A 22,480-nucleotide genomic window follows, 5' to 3' on the forward strand; every position below is an offset into this window, starting at 1 on the left:
CAGCTAATTTCCTTTTCGGTTTTCACATCACCTTTGTAATGTGCAGACATTTCATTTGCATGGTGAGGGTCATAGGGCATTTGCTCACCTGAAGCAATGATTAATCAGGCCATGGCATGTAACAGGAGGCATTTAGAGACAGGCTGCAACTGTCTAGTGGGAAGCAGCCTCCATTTTGGCCTTTAGAGATCACTAAACAGTTGGGCTCAACAATCTACAGTCACAACTCTCAATCTATTAATGCCTCTTAAGGTTTTCTGGGTGGGCTAGTGAGATGGCTGATTTGGTGAAGAACTACTTGCCACTACATAAGCTTGATGACCTTAGTTCAATCCCTGGAATCCACATAAGGCTAGAAGGAGAGAATTTTCTTCTTACTGCCCCACTCTGGTACCCATGCCCCCATATACACATAATAATAACAAAAAATTAAAATGTCTTCTAATAGAGCCAGCATGTCTTGCCTTCTCTGTAACTGAAGAGACTGCCACTTGTGGGATTTTTTTTCCAGGAATATAATGCATATTTTGTTGTGTTAAATTTTTAGTAATAGCTGCCTTTAATCAACTTCCAAACTATCTTATTAGAGTTTACAGATTATCTTTAATTACATGTAGTAAGCCCATTCCTTTTCTGCATTCGATTGTAGACATTTTGACAAATGGAGGGTTGTGCAGCTACCACAAATAAAGAAGAGTTCCCTCATCCCCAAAGTTCCCTCATGTTGCTATAAGTCATGAAACCCTCCTCAACTCAGCCTCCTGCAGTGGCTGGTGTGTTTATTGTTTCTGGTTTCTAGAATGTCTTATGTGACATGGTGTAGCAGGTAAGCCTTTACTTTGACTTGTGTGTGTTGTACAGATGATAGTTCTATTTCGCACAATGTTTCTTGGTCACACTCAGCATCTCTGTTGCTCTCTTTTCTTCCTTGTCCCTCTGAATCCTTGACTGTCTTCTTTTTAGGTGCCTTGTCCTCTCTCCCCTAGATTCTACAATTTAGAGAAAACACGTGACACTTTTGTTTGTGAGACTGGCTCATTTATTCCTTAAAGAAAATTGTCTATGCCTGTTTTAATTTTAGTATTTTATTTATTATTGGCACATGCTGATTATGCATAGATACAGGTTTTATATAGATGTTTTTATTCAAATGCATTCTGGTTTTTTGTTTTGTTTTGTTTGTTTGTTTTTTTGAGACAGGGTTTCTCTGTGTATCCTTGGCTGTCCTGGACTCACTTTGTAGACTAGGCTGGCCTCAAACTCACAGCAATCCACCTGCCTCTGCCTCCCGAGTGCTGGGATTAAAGGCATGCGCCACCATGCCCGGCATGCATTCTGTACTTTGTCTTAGTTAGGAGTTCTATTGCTGTGAAGAGATACCATGGCCACAGCAACTCTTATAAAGGAAACTGTTTAATTACAGAGGTTTAGTGTGTCACCGTCATGGTGCGGAGCATGGTGGCATGCAGGCAGAAAGGTAGCTGAGAGTTCTGCATCTGCATCCACAGGGAGCAGGAAGAGGACATGACCCTGGGCCTTGCGTGAGCACCTGAAACCTCACTGAGTGACACACTTCATTCAACAAGGCCACACATCCTAAGAGTACCACTCCCTGTGAGCCTATGGCGGCCATTTTTATTCAAACCACCACATACTTTAACTGTACTTACCCATTACATCTCCTTTCTTCTCCATCCTCCTCCTGCTATTTCCCGTCCTCCCCATAGTCTCACTTCTCCTTCCATATCATATATACATGTGTGCTTATATACAAGACTTTTTTTGTATCTACAAATGAACTAGGATCCATAGATGAGAGAAACCATATAGCACTTGCCTTTCTGCATTTGGTTTATGTTGCTTTACCTGATGACCTCCAGTTGCATCTATGTTCATACAAACAGCGTACTTCTAGTCTTTGTGGTTGAATGAAGCTCCATCGTGTGCTTATGTTTTCATTATCTAGTCACCTGTTGAAGGACAGCTAGGCTGACACCATGACTTGGCTAGTGTGGGCAGTGGGCATGTATGTGCAGCTTTATTGATTTAGATTGTTTTGTTTTTGGAGGGTACCATTCAGAGTGGCGTAGCACTTCATATAGAAATTCTATTTTTTGCCCCTTTCCCCCTGTGGAACCTCCATATTGATTTCCATAGTAGATGGACTAATTTACATGATCAGGGATGTGTGGGTAAGGGTTCTCTCTCATACGCTTCATCTTTACCACCATCTGTTGTTATGTGTGTTATTAATGATAGTCATTCTATGTAAGGTGATATGGAACTGCAATGCAGTTTTAATTTACATTCCTTGATGATAAGGAGGGTGGACATTTTCCCTTGTGTTTATTGGCCACTTGTGCCTAAAGTTTTAAGTACTCTGTTTACTTTATTAGTCTACGTATTGATCTGGTTTTTTGAATTCCCAGATATTTAGTTTTTTTTAAACTTCTATATGTTATCTAGATATTAATCCTTAGTAAGATGCATATCTAACAAAGATTTTCTCCCTTTCACTAGGCAGCATCTTCACTCTGGTGATTGTTTCCTTTGCTAAGCATCTCAAATTATTTTAAATGATAACTTATTTAAAACACACACTTATAAAATAGATACTGCTACATGACAGACTTTTTCTGGGAGGTGGGATGCAAACCATACAGGTCTATTCTTAGAGGGAACCCAAGGAAAACCAACCTAACATTTGTATGAAGGTGCGAATTGGTGAACCAATGTGTTTTTGTTGGGGTTACTAATAAGACTATGATGAGGAGTGATTTACAGGGTCAGGGAAGACTCAAAAGCAACTGCATCACCAAAAAGTCCATCTGACAAGAGTGACAACCTAAAAAAGTGGCATTCCAAGAGTTTTCTGCACAAGATGCAAGAAGTTTAGTAGGTCTCAGAATCTCTGCTTTGCATTTCAGCTCACCAGTCTCCTCTCCAGGACTTTAAAAAATATTAAAAAAAATATATATGTGTGTGTGTGTATTTATATTATTACACACATATAAAATGAACACATACAGCACCACAAAACAATTAGGAATTATATTAATGTTATACTCATAGAGTTTTGGCTATTTATATTTGGTGACTTTGGAGAAAACATCTTTCCTATGTTAGGGAGTCTAAAATCTTGAATGTAAATCAATATCTATCACATCTCATCTCTATCAACTTAAAACATCAATCTAGACCTAAAAACATTTTAACTCCTAAAAAAACTTATCTTAATTGTATTTTGTTAATATTCAACTACTGTCCTCTAACTACCCATGCAAGTTTCAGCCTTCCAAAACATGTGAGGTGTCCTCCCTCAATTCTATGAGCACTCTTGTCTCTCTTAGAGGAAATATTTCAATTTGAAGGAAGGTGTTATCCAACATATACCCACAGATAAAACATGGCACCTCCTTGTGTAGAAGAGACTATGTCATGGCAAGTCTCCTGTTTTTCTTTATCTTACAATCTCTGTGCTCCCTCTTCCATGATATTTTCTGAACCTTAGGAATAGAGACTGTATTGTAGGTGCATTGACTGGGGTTGAGGTACCCCATGGTCACTTGCTATGATCTCGGTAGTAGTCTCTATCTTTTGCAAAAGACTTTTCTCTGAGGCGTATGAGAGAGACACTTATCTGTGGGTATACAGATACGTATTTAGAATATAGTTTGAAACCATATTGATTTAGCAATTGGCAGTAGCAGGTTCTCCTCTAGGGTCCATGGCATCTCCAGCTATGGGCAGACCACTAGATTTACAGTACCAGGCATGACTTCCCTCTTCTGAATGCACCTTAAGTACAGTTAGACAGCTGTTAGCTACCCTTAAGATAAAAATGCCACTATTGCACCACTGGGGATGTTTTGTTGGGGCCTTTTTGATATTACTTGTAAAGAAATTAAGAGTTTGGGAGGCTTGTGCAGTACTGTTTCTTATTAGTTGCTAACACAGGTACCATATTTTTACTGCTATGAAAAACCATTGACAAAGCAAAGCAGAATATTTAATGTATTTACTTACTCAGGGCATTTGGCATAGAGGCTAACAGTCCTTCCTTGGCCTCCACTGTACTGTGGTAGGAACTCACAATGAAGGCCTTAACCTGCTCAATCAAGTTAAAATTTTAAGAACAGAGGAAATGTATAACATGCAATGAATTTTAAAGAAATTCTAGCTAAAAAATGCCTAAAGTAAGGATTTGGTCTATAGAAAAATAAGGATCTGGTTTGAGGGATATCTCAGTACTAGGGCACTTACCCAGCTAAGGAAAGGCTCTGTGTTCCCATTGCCAGCATCCTAGCATCACACACACACACACACACACACACACACACGAGAGAGAGAGAGAGAGAGAGAGAGGGGGGGGGAGGGAGGGAGGGAGGGAGAGAGGGAATATGAATCTGAAGAACCAGAGAACTAATTAAATACAATGAAGGAGAGAGGTGTGATTGTAACTCAGTGGTAGAACATTTTCTTGAAATATGCATTGTGGCCATGACATCAATCCTAGGTACTGAAAAAAAAAAAAGAAGAAGAAAGCAAGTAAGTTAAATAAAGTGGGACCACTTAATCCTTGACACGTGTGGACAAAATGTATAAAATCACTTGTATAAAATGTATAAAAATCACTTGCCAAAGTTTATTTGTATCAATAATACTAAGGTTTCCCCTTTCCTTGCCAGATGCTTATGTGTATGCTTTTGGCTACTCACTGCACTTCCAGTTTAACATTTGATCCAATTTACCTTGACATTTTTAGAGGACATGGAGAATATCATGAAAGTAGCTGTTCTGCTTTGTAATCAGGAATGGGTCTGAAGTGTATATGAATGCTTCCTGCCTTTGTAAATGTGTTACCTTCGCCTGGCTACTTCAAGGACTTCATCATAAGCTTTTGTATTCCATCACTATACAGGCCACATATTAATGGCTACTTTTATACTCCTGTAATCCCTTGAAGGAGACTAAAGCTCTAGAGCAAATGGGCCAACATTATATATTATTTATTACAGTTCAATTTCAAACATCTAAAAGAATTCTTCTCTACAAAGATCATGGTGTCCTTCAAGTGAAATTAATTTAAATTAATTTTTAAAAATGTTTACTTGTATTTTTTCTTATTTCCTTCTATTTCTTCACAACTCTAAATAATATTCTAGGAAATATTAACTACTCTCTAATTTCCATTTGACCAGTTCACCAGGATGCATAAATTATATCACCTTACATCCTAAGTATTTTCAGACAGAGGATGGCCTGCCATCTATATATGACTACTATTATGGAAAGACAAGCACTTTTGTCCCACTGATGAGGTAGAAATATATCTAAGTTACATTTGAGGTTGTTTCTTAACTGTCAGACAGGATGGTTGAGAAAACTTTGCTTGTAAAACTAACCAAATGATAGAGAAACTTCAGTTAAGATTGAGAAGGGCCACAAGAGAAGAAAATCAGAAATAAGAGAGGAACATAAAAGGGTCAGTATAGAAAATCAGAATATTTTCAGGTCTCAAGAAGTAAACACAGACGCCAATCCATGGACACTGTGGGACTCTGGGAACAAACAGAAAGGCAAAAGGCCATGCTTTGAAGACCATGGGGATTAGAAATAATTCATAAATAATTCATAAATTATTTGAGAATTTATGGCAGAAAATGATAGAGCAGAAAGACAGACTGGAGCTTAGGGGCAGGGGAAAGGGTGGAAGAGTTGTGTGAACAGGGCAGAGCTGTGATGGAAAGATAAAGCTGGGCCATAGAGAGCAGCTAGGACAGGAGCTCATAGAGCTCAGTGGAGAGAAGCACCTGAGTATTTGGGTCAAGTTGTCCAAGAGGGAGGGCACTCTGAGTCAGGACAGTGCGTTGCAGTGAAGAGATATAATAAGATGGAAACAAATGCTGCCCTGCCGTATACCTCATAAAATTGTCACCTGTGTCACATCTGGTGATAGCTGCTCTACATTTGGGGATTTTTTCCCCAACAGCTTTATTTTCAACATCCTTAGGTTATTATATTATATGATACAGACATTCTCTTGTTGAGACTTAACTGTGTGTCTACTTAATTGTTATAGTAACATTGTGCTGACTCATTGTTAACTCATTGCTTACAATTTGAATAATTTCTTTAAGAGAAATGGATGGGCCTAGGAGGAGAGTGGGAAAGGAGAGTTCTAGAGCTTAGGATGTGTTGGCCTCAGAGACTCTCTTCTTTCTAAACTGTACCAAGAGACACACTGCCACAGGTGTCGGAATGTCCACACTTCTCCACATCCCTCTGAAGAGGAAATGATGAGATTTAACCCCACCCATATGTAAGAGAATCTCCCGTTAAGAATTGGTAGGGTAGCTCTGCCTCTTCCGTTGAAATCATCACTCACAAAGTCAATGCTGCCTTCTGGTGGCAAGACAGAAAACTTGGTACAAAACAAAATGCGTCTTTAATTTATTTACCCTTTGAAAAGTTCTTATGTATGTACATACAATGGATATTGATCAGATCCACCTCCCTTCGCCACTTCCATCCTCCCCCAACATGGGTCCCTCCAAATGTCATCATATTCTTTTATTTTAAACAGATTTTGTTGAATCTAATTAATATTGCCTGTATTCCTATGCATGTGGGGCCATCCACTGGGGTACATATTCCCTGAAAAAAAATGTTACCTACGTCTCCAAACAGCTATCAAGTGCCATTAGCTCCTCAGCTAGGGACAAAGCATCCTTGACGCCTTCCCTATCCATGCTGGAATTTTAATCATCTTGATCTTTTGCAGATCTTATACAAGTGACCACAGCTTACTGCTGTAAGTTTCTGCATGCCACAGCCATGTCATGCCCAGAAGACAACATTTCACATCCTCACTCCTCATTCTGTAGCTCGTATATTCTTTCTGTTCCCTCTTCCATGATGTCTGAGTATAAAAAACTGTCTTATTATTGCTATTACTTCTTTAAGAATTTCATACAATGTATTTTGTTCATATTCAATTACTGTCTTTTAACCACCCAACTTGGTGTCCTCATTTATTTATAAAAAGAAAACAAACATGAAGTTGAGTTCACTTTCTGTTGTCCATATACTTTGGGTATGTGTGCATCCATAGGAGTGTGGTTGACCTATGAGGAACCACATGCTTAAATAAAATTGATTCTCCTCTCCCAGTGGCCAACAGATCTTCATCTAAAGGTGTGAATTGGTACCCACTTCCTCATTCCGTGATGAGAATTTGTCTGTCTTGAGCTTGCACAGATTTTGTGATGCAGACACAACTGCTATGAGTTCTTATAAACATCTACCCTATTGTGTCTGAAAAGTACTATTTCTTTGTAGTCACCCACTGCCTCTGGCTCCTACTATCTTTCTGCTGACTTTAAAAACAAGCCCATAGTTAATTTGGTTAGGGTTAACAGTCCAGAAAGTTAGGTAGAAGAAACATATGAAAAATAGACTTGACTTTAGGCTATTGGAATATGAGAAGTGGAGGAGATACTTTTGGAGTTGTGAACAAAGTATGTGATCTGTTCGATCTGGAGCACCTGATAATATCTTAAGTTGAGGAACAACAAAAGAAAATTTATGTTTCTATGACAGGTTCTGAGAAGAGGTGTATTAACTGCTTGTTTCTCAGTAAGCACAGAGAGAAAGGAACTTTCCCACTACCAAAAATTTGTGTGCTAAGAAAATCATTCCATCACAGAAAGATATGAGGATAGAGATCAGACCTAGGGAGTGATGGGACTGGAGGACAGACATCTGTAGAGAAAAGAGAACCTGTGCATAGGGGCATCTCTGTGACCAGCTGGAGACCTAAGTCAGGGTACGCTCTAGGGAGGATATGGCAGGGACTCTAGCAGAGACTCCTAGTAGCAGAAGCCATAGAGACTAAAGAGGACACCCTCTAACTAGATAGGTCTCCTAGTAAAGAGAGGGAACACCAACCCACCCACAAAAACTTCAACCCCAAATTCACCCTGCCTACAAGATGTGCAGGGATAAAGATACAGCAGATAAAGCAGAGATTGAGGGAAGATCCAATCAATGCCCGACTCAACCCAACACCCACCCCCTGGGAAAGAACCAACCCCTGACTTTTAACAATACTCCTGCTATGCTTGTAGACGGGAGCCTAGCAGAATTGTCCTCTGAGAGGCTCCACCCAGCTGTGACTTGAAACAGATGCTGAAACTCACAGCCCAAATGTTGACCAATACATAGGGAATCTTGTAGAAAAGTGGGGTTGCGGGGGGGGGGGGAGGGGGAAGAAAATGACCTGGAAGTGATAGTAATTTCATAAGAAGACCAACAGAGGCAACTAACCAGTGCCCAGAGGGGCCTGCTGAGGCTGAAGCAAGGACTTTGCATGGATTAGACCTAGGTCCCCTACACAGATGTAGCTGATGGGCAGCTCAGGCTTCATGTGGGTCCTCTAGTAAGGGGAGCAGGGGCTGTCTTTGACATGGCCTCTTTTTTGTCAGATTTTCAATTACTTCTCCCTGGCAGGACTGCCTTGCCAGGCCATAGGGGAAGAGGACACAGGCAGTCCTGATGCAATTTGATGAGCTGGGGTGGATGGAAAAGGAGCCTCCCCTATTCCTCAGAAAAGGTGGATTGGAGAGGGTGGGGGGGGGGTGGGACTGGGGGGGGGGAGGAGGATGTAAAGTGAATAAGTAAATTAATTTAAATGAGACTTTAAAAACCATTCCTCTTAGAAGAACATGTGTAACAGCAGTCACAAGGTCAGTTTGACAAATCAGTTTTATATTTATTTTAACTTTTGTAAAACATTACTCCCTGGAAAAAATGGAGGGAAAGGAAGATGAGGAAACCTGCCAAAACAAGGGACATCTGCTATCTTTACCGAGCTGTCCACGCACTGCTGTTGGCCAGAGTTCCTTTCCTGCTCTGTCCCCAGGTAAACCAGAACTCCCAGGGCTGCAAATGCAAACTGTGTGTGAATGCCTTTGCCCATTCAATCACTCATTTAGGTTCACAGAGGATAAACAGTGTGTCTGCTATTGTTTCTGTGAGTGTGGCTGTTGGAGAAACAGACATAAATTAATAACACCAATAAATATGTACTTACCTGTTACCACAGGTAAGAAACACTGTTAAGGTTCCTATGAGAAAGCATGGTTTAGTAATTTTTTTTTTAATTTTAATTTTCCCTTTTTAATTTATTCACTTTACATTCTTATTGTAGGCCTCTCCCTTGTCTCATCCCTGTCCCACCCTCCTACCCTCCTACCCTCCCTCATATCCCCTCCTCCTCTAGTCCTCAGAAAGAAGGAGCCCTCCTCCCCTATCATCTGACCCCAGATTATCAAGCGTCACTTGGATTGCCTGCATACTCTTCCTTTGTGGCCTGGCAAAGCCTCCCCACCAGGGGGGAAGTGATTGATGAATGGGCACCATAGCCCCTACTCTGCAAATGATGGGACCCACAAGGAGACTGTGCTGCCTATCTCCTACATCTTAGCAGGTGGTCTAGGTCCTCACCATGCACAGTCCTTGGTTGGTGCATCAGTCTCTCTGCAGCCACTCCGCCACCCAGATTTGTTGGCTCCATTGGTCTATTTGTGGAGCTCCTGTCCCCTCTAGGTCCTTCTATGCCCCAACTTTTTCATAAGACTCCCTGTGCTCCACCCCAAAGTCTGGCTGTGAGTCTCAGCATCTATTTTGATCTCCGCTGGGTGGAACCTTTCAGAGGACCTCTATGGTAGGCTCCAGTCCTGTTCCTTTTCTTCAACCACTTCCAGTGTCTATTCTGTTTGCCCTCTTGAATGAGTATTAAGCATCCTCCCTAGGGCCCTTCTTGTTATTTAGCTTCTTTAGGTCTGTGTATTGTAGTGTAGTTATCCTGTCCACTTATAAGTGAGTATACACCATGAGTGTCTCTCTGGGTCTGGGTTACCTCACTCAGGATGATCTTTTCTAGTTCCATTTATTTGCCTCCAAATTTCAAGATTTCCTTGTTTTTAATAGCTGAGTAGTGTAAATGTGTAAATGTACTCATCTGACAGAGGGCTAATATCAAAAAATATATAAAGAACTCAAGAAATTAAACACCACCAAACCAAATAATACATTTAAAAAATGGGGCACAGAACTAAATAGAGAATTATCAACAGAGGAATGGCCAAAAAACACTTAAAGAAATGTTCAGCATCCCGAGTCATCAGCAAAATGCAAATCAAAACACTTTGAGATTCCAACTTACACCCATCAGAATGGCTAAGATTTAGTGATTCTTAACTTGTCATATCTCTAATGGTTGGTTGAGAGGTTGCCTAGATACTTGTATTTTTTTAATTACTAAAATTTGTATTTGTTTTGGAAAGTAATTTCCTACTCAGATATTAGCATTAATTACCTTCTCAATTTCTAAAAAGCTTGACAAAAATCCTCATAAAAATTACCAAATTGTATGTTATTATTATAGTTTAGGTACCTTGCTTAATATATCCAGGACATATACTATTATCTTTCACATGCTTTTATTTCAATGATATATAACATACATACGCTATAGTGCATTCATCTGTAACATACAGTTAGTGAACATTTAGCAGGTAGACGCTAGCAATAATCAGATTTTGGTTTTACAATATGTTTGTACACATATTTTATAGTGTTCAGTTCTAATCTTTATAGATGAGCTTAGAAAATCTTCAAGTTGGGGTATATATACTATATAAGATCAGGTACTGCTGCACGCAAACTTTTTACCTATATCACTGGGTTTTGTATAAGAAAGTTATCCCTTAGGCACATTGTATTGGTTTTAAACATGTCAAAGAGATGAATGAAAACAACATTCTTACTTTTTCTAGGGTTGTCAGATAAAACAAGAATTCTCAGTTAAATTTGGATCTCAAGAAACTAGCTCTCAGTATTTCAATAGTGTATTCATACTAAATTATTGGCTACTTACCTGACATTTAAGTTTAATTGCAGCATTTTTTACTTGCTATTTTTACTTGCTAAATCTGGTAACGCTCCTATTGCTTGACTGTATAGCATGCCTATCACCAACTCAACATGTACCAAGTTGTGCGGTTTCTAATGCTCCATTTGCCTCTCACAGAATACAAACAATATAGTCACAAACAATCTTGCTGATGCTAATATTTTGAATAACTGCCTGTTTGGTTTTTGAGGGGAATTTATACTTCAGAGAAATGAACAATAGCACACAGAAATGGTAGAAACATATTTTGATTTGGTGAACTGTGAATGAGACAATAAAGGAAGAAAGGAAAACACAAGACTGACCAAGTGTTTCTGGCCTGGAGTTGCCTTGGCTCCTTAGATAGACAATTACCATTAAAGAGTACACACAAAATATACTAGAATCTAAGGATTGAGTCCTTTAAAATTATTCTGTGTCCCTTTGGGTGGGGCACTTCACCCAGACTCAGAAATCTTTTTGGCAGAAATACCATTTACATCGATATCTGAAGTATGAGTCAAAGTCTGGTAAAGTGTTGGGGATGCTTTACTCACTGATCTTCCCAGAGACTTCCTCCAGCTGACTTCAAGAAGGAAAGCATGATAAAGTCGGACATCTCCTGGTCTAGAAGGTGCATTGCTGCACTGTTTATGTTGAGGCTAAAGACATTAGCTAAAGAATTTGCTCAAATTTCTGCTTAAAATTAAGTGTCAACATTGTAGGATGATTGTGAAAAGGTAATACTAGAGTGAATACTTCCTAAATGGAAAAATGTAAATAGCGTATGATGTGAGTAGTGGGGTAGAGAACCATAGAAAAAATTTAAAAAGATCGTTCCAAGAGAACACATTAATGGGGTTAATGAGAAAGCCTCAAGAAATAACAGCTAGATGAAGTACAAAACAAAGTGGGAAAAATGAATTAAAAACCAGCAATGTCAGTGTCATGACCAAAAGTTCATCCCACACGCTTGTAAGCAATGAATTAACAAAAAAGACATTAGAATTACATATTACCCATAAGGGATCCAAGAAAACACAAGGACACAGAAAGGTAACAGAGAGAAAGAGATATACCCAGTTACTTAGTTACTTTCTTATTGCTGTGACAAAATACCATAACCAAGGCAACCTGTAAAATAAAGCATTTAATTTTCCTTAAGGCAGAGATAGAGTGCATTGATTGGGATTACTACCAGTTTTTCGAGACCTCAAGATTATCTCCAGTGACACACTTCTTCCAATAAGCCACACCTCCTAATATTTCCCAAATAGTTTTATCAACTGAGGACCGAGTATTCAAATATGCAAGTCTATGGGAGCCATTCCCACCACATCAAGGTACGGTACCAATTAAGTGACATCAACAAAAGAAATCTTAATGAAAATAAGGAACATTTTGAGCTGTAAATAATAATAAAAAACTGCATTAAAACTTAAAACTATACAACTGAAACATTGTCTACAAGGAAATTTGTTAAGTACATTTTTCAGGGAACAAAGTTTAAAATTTTAGACATTTAAAAATGTAATTTATTTTTCAAAAATAAAAATTCCATTAAAGTGGTTTTAAAAACCCTATTGAACAAATTCAAAGAAAGAAAGAAACAAACAAACAAACAAAAAAAAGGAAATGATATAGTCAAGGAAAGAAACGTTAAATGGAAAACAAAGAAATTAACCACAAGAGTTCAACAAAAATTTGTCAATAAAAAGAAAATGACACAAACACAGAATAACATTGGAAGTTGTTGCAAATATACATTTTAGAATAAATAATAAAACTATCAAAGCTATGCTGATAAAATGAAAACCTGGGATAAATGTATAAATCCATAGTAATTATATTCTTTTCACTAATCTGAAGATTCATTGGGACTTCTGTGGATCTATCATGAATAGTCCCAAACTGGTTGTTTCTTCTTGATCAACTATTGGGCAAACAGAGAACTTGAGTGACATGCCTTCCACCACAGCGGTGTGGCACACCCGGACAAGCTATGTTCAGACTCGACAACCTGCCGTTCTACCCTTGGCTACTAGCTGAGTCTCAGAACTGCGGGGATGCCCATTTGGAGCTGAAATGGCTCAGGCTGGGCATTCGTGGCTTCCGCTATGCATGCAGCTGGTGAGAGGTATCCTTCCTCGCGCAACTTGCCAGGCTCCTTCTGTGTGCACGCGGCCTCAGGCTCAGCAACGGGGCATCTTCGAGTGGAAGGGCACGAGCAGGCCCAGAGCTCGCTGCCATCTTGGTCCCTGGCTGGTGTTCCCCAAAGAGGGGCCTGGCCTCCCTGTGTTGAGGTTGTTGGTAAGTTCAGGCTCTACTTACAGCCAGTCTGCTCTAGGTTCTGTGCCTTGACTCCTCTGTCTTTTTATGACCTGGCCCTGCTGTGTCTTTTAGCTTCCGGGGCAACGGCCTTCCGTAGTCCTGAGATCTACCGCATCCCCGTGGGTAGGTCCTCACCCCTCCACCTCCAACGGTGGTTGCACAGCCTCTCTCTGGGGCCCACCCCCCACCAATAGTGCTGGCGTGTTCTCTCTTGAGGTGTGGGATTCAAAGACACAGGGACAATGTGTGTATGAAGTGCCGTTTGAAGGGTTTATTTGTTTGTTGAGTTATTTAATTATAACTTAATGCAGATTCTCCTCCATCCTCTCCACGTTTGGAATTAAAACTAATAAGCAAGCCCTTCGCAGCATGCCTGCTAAGCCAGAGAGTAAAATGAGACTGTCTTCGGCTTTTCCAAGTTCACGTCTTAGTTTAACGTTTAATAGTATCCCACGCTCCTTTCTCTGTTTGCATTCAAAAGGACATTTTGGTCTAGGATAATATTTTTACTTTTCTGTGTATGTTGACATGGAAGATTTCTCCCCAAACTAAATAAAATTTCTTAAGTTTCTCCATCAATCAGTAAGAATTATACATACATACCTATATATACACACAAATACGTATATATATACGATATCTATATTAATATATATTAGTTACAATAAAACAGGCTGTCATTTTTCTGCTAGCCCACCGTTTAGCTTATGCCTGAGACTTACAGCTTTACTAGAGTGTAACTGAACCATAGCAAACTGCACATCTTGCAGTGTAAAGTTTTTTGACACTTAAAAACGTGTACACACCCATAAAAACACTGTAACCAACAGAATAATAAACATATCCCCTAAACTAGGTTTCCTTTGATGAGACACCGTCTTACACATCCTTCTGCTAGGAAGGCACCGGAAGCTTTTTCCCAGGGCAGTTTGCATTTTTTTTTTTTAATTGTATGTACTCGGGTGTGTTTTCTCTTTGCCGTTTTCACTCAGCATGTTTTCTGACTCATGTGTGCTGCTGTATACATAGCGTTGCTTTTTCATTGTTGTGTAGCGTAGAATGCCAGCTACTCCTCTGCTGTGGGCTTCTGCTGTTTTAAACGGCATTTGTATGGCCCTCACTTCTGACATTTGTATTAATCTCATTTTTGCTTTTTACAAATCTGCCATAGTCTTCTTACATGTTTTTATCCCTGTGACTTTTTTCAGATGTAGGAGTGAACTGACTGAGCCAAAGGGACACACACACACACACACACACACACACACACACACACACACATACACACACACACACATTTAACTTTTTAAAATAAAGCCATCAAACTTTGCAAGTGTGCAGCGCTTTATGGCCATGCACAGCCACTAATGTTTCCAGTTACTATTCCGTACCAACACCCATGCTCAGTCTGGTTCCCCTTTAATGACAACCATTTTACAGTGTGTGGACTTTAATTTGCATTTCCCTATATAAATGAACATTGAGCACCTTTTTTATGCACCAGTTTTTGGTTTGTATACACATAAATTAATACACACATACATGTGTTTATACACATAAATAGGTACGTGTGTGTGTGTGTTTCTTTTCTTTTCTTTTCTTTTCTTTTCTTTTCTTTTCTTTTCTTTTTTTTTTTTTTTTGAGGCATGCTTTTCTGTATTCCAGGCTGGCTTTGAGTTTGCTATGTATGGGCCGAGGATGACCTTTCTTCTGATCCTCCCATCCTTACCTCCCAGAAGCTAGGATTGTAGATATGTGCCGCCATGTGCGTTTTATGCTGTAATGGGGCTTTAACCTAGTGCTTTCTGCATTCTAGGCATGCACTCTATACTCCTAGCTTTGTATATGTATATCTTTTTAATACAATGACTGCTAAAAATTTCATCCATTTTATTATACTATTTATTTTTCTCTTGTACTCTTGCCAATGAAAATTGGTTTTCATTCTTTATTTCAATGGTTGTATAGTTTTTAATTCTTCTTTAGTTTCTTAGTATCACATATTTATTGTATAAAATGATGAACTTAATTGTGACATTTTCCTGCATGAATATCACATATATTGGTCCTAATCACCCATCCATTACTGTTTCCTTTCTCTCCCTCATCACTGGTCTGCTTCCTCTCAACAAATAGCCCCTGTCTGCTTTTTTGTTGTTTTTTAAATTTTAGATGGTCTATATAAGAAAAAAACATGCAGTGATTTTCTGTGTCTGGCATATTTCACTTAACATAATAATTTCCAGTTTTATCCATTTTCCTTCATATAACACAATTTCATTTTCTTTATGGCTGAATAAAACTCCGTTATGTACATGTACCATACTTTCTGTACCCATTTGTATGTTGATGGACCCGTAGGCTGATTCCACATCTTGGTTGTTGTGAATAATGGAGCAATAACTGCAAATGTGCGAATATCCGTGTGGGATACTGACTTAGATTCCTTCACGTAGACACACACCAGGAGCAGAGCAGCCGGGTCACGTGCTGCCCTTCAGCTAGGAAGCTGCAGCGTGATGTCCGTAGTGGCTGTCATGCTTTACCTTCTTCAGAGGAGTGTGTGTGAATTCCCCCACTCCCACCCTGTGAGCTGCACGGTATCGCTTATTCAAGATTTCCTAATAACTGCCATTCTACCTGGGTTCAAACAGGGTTGAAATGTACTTTTGAGATGCATTTACTCCATAACTAAGAATTTTGAAATTGGTCGTTTATATTTCTCTCTTTAATTTGTACGCAGCACATATTTGATAAGTTTGTACTGCTACATTCTCACGTTACAAAGGCAATTGTGAAGAGTCTTCCTTTCATATTTGTATCATCTCAACAGGGGCAGAAACACAGACTAAGTATATTTTGTCCTTTGGAAAGCAGCATTAAAAAAAAAAAACAACAAAATAAAACCTTTTCTTTGTCCTGGGGAACATTGGAATGGTCCTACTTTAGTTTTCTTTTTAAAAGCTTCTCAAAACAAAGAGAAGATGCAAACCTAAGATGAAGACCTAAGGGATCTCTATCTCCTGTTGTTTTGATGCGGGTTGGTCCTTCCTTGTCTCTGTGTTTTGTCCTCTCCCTGTCCCAGCTGCAGGTGATTTCATTATAATGAATATTTGCTTGTCCTGACACTGCACACTCTTTAGCAGGCACGATGGGCACCTTTTTGTCTCTCCATTTTCAATTCTAGACCTTTTGATTTCCATTTGTTTAGGGATCTTAGTTAATTCCATACAATTTTCTCTCAATGCTTCATTTTTTAAACACATTTTTTATTGAAAAAAAATTCCTATTACATCTCATTTGTTATCCCATCCCATGCATCCTCCCATCCCTCCCTCCCTCCCGCTTTCATCCCATTCCCCTTCCCTATGACTGTGACTGAGCGGGACCTCCTTCCCCTGAATATGATGCTAGGGTATCAAATCTCTTCTTGGTAGTCTGCTGTCCTTCCTCTGAGTGCCATCGGGCCTCCTCATCAAGGGGATGTGGTCAAATATGGGGCACCAGAGTTTGTGTGAAAGTCAGACCCCAGTCTCCAGAGAGAATGTTCTGTTCCTTGCCTAGATCTGGGTAGGGGTTTGATGATGATCCAGAGGGTCCTAGAAACCTACAAGAACACTATGTTGGGCGGATCTGGGCCTGGTGTCGGGTCCCAGCCAATCAGGGTTCACCTGAAAGAGGGAGTGGGGATTGAAAGTAGAATACAGAGAAGCGAGAAACAAGGAATCAAGTTAGGAAATTTCTGGTCAAGGTTCCTCTTTAATGTGGACAAGTAAGACTTTATATTGTAAGGTCAATAGGATCTATTCTGATCCCTCTCTCCCTAGCTCCTAAGGCAAGAAGAACACAATAGCCTGAATAGCTCTCGGTAAGAACTTCCTTAACCCTCCAGGTGTTTCTCAGTAGGGATTTCCCTACTTCTTTCAAAGGTAAATAGTCCAAGGATGGCCTGGAACACAAAGACCACCTCCCCTCCGGCAGAGATTGACAGCTGAAAGGTCACAGCATGCAGCCGAAGCACGGGATTTCTGACATGGCAGAATTTAACGTGGCTCCCCACAGCCCAGGGGTTCTGCTCGGATCTGAGGCACCAACCAAGGATGAGGCTTCATTTTAAACCTGTCCTCCTTGTTCTCTCCCAGTCCCTTCTTTGTTCCTCAACTGTGCGTAACTGTGATTTGTGCTTCTGGCTTTGCTTGGAGCTTCCTTGGCTCTTTATTTAAAGTTACCCTGAGCATCTCATCTTTGGCTCCCCTGGGGGCATCTGCACATTTTATTTCACTGTAATTTGAGTGAAGGATCTGTGTACCTTCCATACAAGTCTAGTCATCCAAGTCCCCTCCCCCTCACCCCCCAAATTTCAGTAAGCACTGATTTTTCTCTAGAGGCTCTCTTTGCTTGCTTTTGGTTTTCTTGTATAGAGTTCAATTTGCTTCCAAATTATTTTGCTTTCTTTCCTTATTTTCGATAACATAATCTTCCTTTTTTAAAAAAAGCGTCAGCAGGTGTATGTCTTTGTACTCCTGTCCAGGGATATTTGCAGGAGTGTGAGGAGGCTGAGCGCTCTCCAAGGCAGCAGATATCGATCCCTTAAATGCTTTATGAGAAGCTTCTCACCTAAGCATTAGTATTGACCTTCATTACCCACCCATTCTTTTGTGTCACCAGGGGAGCTCCGGTTGGGGAAGAGTTACAAGAAAGGTTTATTTATTTTAAAGTAGACCTTTTAAATATATATATATTTTTTATGCGCATCAGTCACTTCAAGTTGCTTTGAGATCTGTTTTATCTTCACAGATTTCCTTGTAATAGACTGGCTTATGATAGGAAGTGAGGATTTGTTTTTCCTTCACATGTGGCAATTGTTTTAGCATCCTTTAAAAAATATTTATACTTATGATTTTTATTTTTTGCATTAATGGTCTAACCAGGGCCTTGTACTTGCTAGGCAAGTACTCTACCACCTAGGCAAGTAACAGTCCCTGTGACATCATTTTAAACTGCCCAGCTTGATGGTTAGGAATCTCTTCCTCCTTTATCGACCTTGCATAGGTAGGTCTTATTTCTGGATTTGTCTCATTTGTTTACATGAATTGCATTTCCCTTTCTATACCACTACACCTGGAGACCTACTTGAAAAACCAGTAATAAAAATTCCCCGAATTTGTTCCTTTTCAAGAGTGTTATTGGTGTGTTTAAACTGTGGCCTCCTGTATAAGGTGTAGAACTAACACTCTATCTAATGTTGGCTAAAGAACACACTAGAGTATTGGTTATGTTTATGTCAGTTTTACCAGTGAGTCTGGCCATGAAAAATTAGGTAACTTTGCAGCAATGTGTGTCTCTGTTGGCAAGGCCATCGTTGAGCCCTGGTGACTGTGTTTCTAGCCTTTTCTTCAATTAAGAGTGTTGCAGTAAGTATCCTCAGTCTGCATCCATATAGCAGTAAAATGTGATAGATTTTAATCAAAAGATGTACTTCAATATCTAATAGATATTTAAAGTTTATAAGGATGAAAAATAGCACTTCATTATCCTACCTGGACCCCAGGAGTTTTTCTTCCTAACTGCTTATTTAATCTGGCTGCAGGCACACACTTACAGTTTTGATAGACAATAGATGAAAGAGGCAGAATAGCTTTTTAAATTTATGATTCTCAGACTGCTGAACTGAGAACTTAAGTTCTTATTGCACGCCACAGTTGTTAAAGTAACCTGCCGCTTACTCATGTGAAACTCTACTTTACATAGGAATATACACACCATTTCCCTTACAGACTTACTTTCTGTCTTGTTCAGAATTTCCCATCTTCCCTTGGCAGTGTTGTGAATATTTTCCTAAGTTTCCCTACATCCATACTCTGAACACAGTTTTGTTTTAGGTTAGTTTTTTTTTATTGTTAGAGAAAGATATATGGTTGTTTATAGAAAAAATAACAACTGGAGAATTCTGAGAGAAAGAAATAATTGTGCTAAAAATAACCCATGGGGAAATGACTGGATACACTTTCTTCCCCTGGTGCTACTTTGCTCATTTGTTTGCTCTCTGAACTGAGCATGCGCTGTTTTCATGCCCGGTTATGTGTTTCCTGCAGTTGGTGGGGCAGCATCTGAACACTTCTGACTCAGATGTCATCATGGTGGATATGACTGATTTTCCTTGTACTTGTGATGTGATCTATGTTTGCAGCCGCAGTCTGTTTACTCTTTATTACTGTGTAGTGTGCTTTATGCAACCGTTTACTCACCAACTGAATGAAAGTTAGCTACCAAGTTCCCAGATCTTACAAGCAGTGGTATAAGGTATGACTTCCTATATGTTTTGGTAAAACAGTCTTATAAGTCAAACTGTAAAATGGGAGGGAGGGAGGAATGGGAGGATACAAGGGATGGGATAACAGTTGAGATGTAATATGAATGAATTAATAAAATATATTAAAAAAAACTGTCTCCCTTAAAAAGACATATCTGTATATTAACTCTAGTGTGTGTGGAAATGTGACTTTAGTTAGGAGAAAGGTGCTGTAAATATAATAAATACAATAAAACTAGTTACATATAATATACATATATATTATATGTATATGCTTGACTTGCTTGTAAGCATGTTTACTTGTATGTCTGCTGCCTGTGGAAGTTAGAAGAGGGCATTGGATCACTGCACTGGAGTCACAGATGGCTGTGGGCTGCCTGGTGGGTGCAAGGAACCAAATCCAGGCCCGTTGCAAGGCCAGCCAGTGACCTGAACTAGGTCGGCATCTTTCCTGCCCAACTTACAGAAGCTTTTGTGTAATTTTTGTTTTTACTTCTGAGGCTTCATCCTTCTTGTAGGTTTAATCATTTTAAAAGGCTGAATGATATTCCACTGCAAGGACCAAATGCATTAGTCCAACACAGTAGGCTTCGGGATAGTGTTTACTTTCAGATACAATGTAATGTTCCTATGAGCATTTGTGGACCTGATTTTGTACTGATATATAGTCTTGGTTTTCTTGGTGATACATCTAGATGTAAAATTGCTACTTAAGAATTTGAAGGGCTGTTTGAACGATTTAGTACAGAGTGACTTTGCTGGGTTCTTGGGCAGTTTCACCATAGTTAGCCTACATCTTGAACAAGGAAACATTAGTAAGCTGGCCCTGTTGGCTTTGGTTGGTCTTGTGTTTGAAACTTTATTCTTCCTTTGATTTTTGATTTTTCTGATAATTGTGTGGTACATGTAACACAGCATTGGGAAAAACTGGGAAAGGTAATACACTGGGGGTAAACATCAGAAAACCTGGGCTGATGCTTTCAAACCTCTTGATCTACAGTTTTGTGACCTGAACAACAAAAAATTTATTGTAAAAAAATCAGTTAAACTCATGTACTGAAACGGTTTTAAATACTTAAAGTATTGTAAGTGTGAAGGACTGCTCCTTTATGCTTTTTCATTAAGTCCATGAAAAGCAAAATGGGAATGAGTTTTAACCTACATTCTTCAATAGGTACACACACACACACACACACACACACACACACACACACACACGCGCGCGCGCAACACACATATACATACACACACACATACACACACATGCACGTACACACACACATACACTTACACATACACACACACACACATACACACAGACATGTGCTTGAGGCGTGATTGGTCTGAATTGAGACATGCATATATGTCTATTTTTTCATTTGAATACTTAATATGATTTAAGTAGTAACCATTAAAAATTCTATGAATTTGAATTTAATTAAAAAACATAGATGCAATTAGCTTTGTAAAACCAAATATTCAAATGTATACTAAAAATTTAAAGGACAGGAGGACACAAGTGCATCCAATGAATTCCTGGAGTTCATATGTTTCATTGTATCTGTCTGTGTTGATTGTCACACAATTGTAGAAGGAGATAGGCAATTAGCAATGTATAAATTTGATATTTTTAATACTGTGCTATGGGATACAATATAAAGACATGTCATGTGAACTTGAGGTCATTAGAATGATTGTATTCTCATTTGATGATTTTAAAATTAAATTTTATAAACTTGAGATTATTAGAATATCAATAAATCCATGTTATAGATTTCTATCTATTTTTATCTTTACTGACATTTTGCTGAAAAAAATTGAAAAGCCCTAATTTAATTAAACCTTTTATTTTATAGATTTAGTGTTTAAATAGAAGCAAAATCAAGTTTGTGAAATTCCACAGGATTACTTGAGGTTCAGGTGAAAGATGACATCCGAATTGTGTTAGTACAACACACTTCTGATAGCACAGTGAATGATCTCCCTGTGATTGAATGTAAATTTAGTCTTAAATGTAATGTCTTAAATTATGTTTTGATTTGACCCTGCTCTTCCACTGTATAAAATAATTGATCTTCTTTTGAATTCCTAGCTTTTATATCTTTCTTGAATGTTCTCTGAATTTTAGTTGGTCAGTAGGTGCAAGAATGTGGTTTTTGTCCATCATGCGGGAACTTTCTTTATGATACTACTGAGCAAGCTCTGGGCAGGCAGGTATAGGAAGCCAACTGACACCCACAGGAAAGATTTTGTTTTACACCATTAAGAATTTATCCCACAGTGTAGGTCTTTGTTAAGCACCTTTACTTGAGAGGTCATCTGCAAACCACTTCTTCCCACCCCTATGTGAACATCTGTCAGGCTGTCTCCTGTGGATCCCTGTTGCCCTCTGGAACCCATTAGCTAATGTCCATGAATCTTCATGTGTCTTCAGCTGAAACGACTTTTCTTCAGATACAGTACATGTCAAAGTATGTTTGTCTACTGTGAAGATTTCCACTGATTTCTTAGGGAAACTCCCCATTAGGTTGGAGTGTAATTCCTCAGCAATCCATTTGAGGGGTGGGTTCTATTGGCTTTAGGTGAGAGCCATGGGTAACCCAGGCTTAGATTTTTTTTATCCTACTGGTGTGAAATAAGTTTCTAGAGCACTTGTATTGTCTGAAGGAATAAAAATGGCTGGGAGGGTTAGGCTCCTAGTGACTCAAGAGTATTCATACACGTCCTTGTGCCTTTGGGATTAGATTGGCTAATAATACTCATGATATTTACATTTGACAAAGGAGTTCTGCTGTGTCCCCCTTTAAATACTAAATAAATATGGCATGCTGCTCAAAGTGTGGACCAACTATCAACCAGTTGAGGACCAAGTCATAATA

The 22,480-nt window shown here is 39.2% G+C and overlaps 1 protein-coding gene across 1 annotated transcript in view; it reads left to right on the top strand.

The window, feature by feature from the left end:
* The first annotated feature begins 12,438 nt into the window (after positions 1 to 12,438).
* The window catches only part of TDRD15 (tudor domain containing 15), a 29,980-nt gene continuing 19,938 nt past the window's right edge, over positions 12,439 to 22,480 (top strand). The window contains 1 exon segment of the mRNA XM_084792406.1: positions 12,439 to 13,267. Within this exon segment, the coding sequence (XP_084648532.1) occupies positions 13,079 to 13,267 (189 nt within the window). The 5' untranslated portion in view covers positions 12,439 to 13,078.

The sequence above is a fragment of the Acomys minous genome (assembly GCF_964271855.1).
Source record: "Acomys minous genome assembly, chromosome: 8".
In the NCBI taxonomy this organism is placed as follows: Eukaryota; Metazoa; Chordata; class Mammalia; order Rodentia; family Muridae; genus Acomys; species Acomys minous.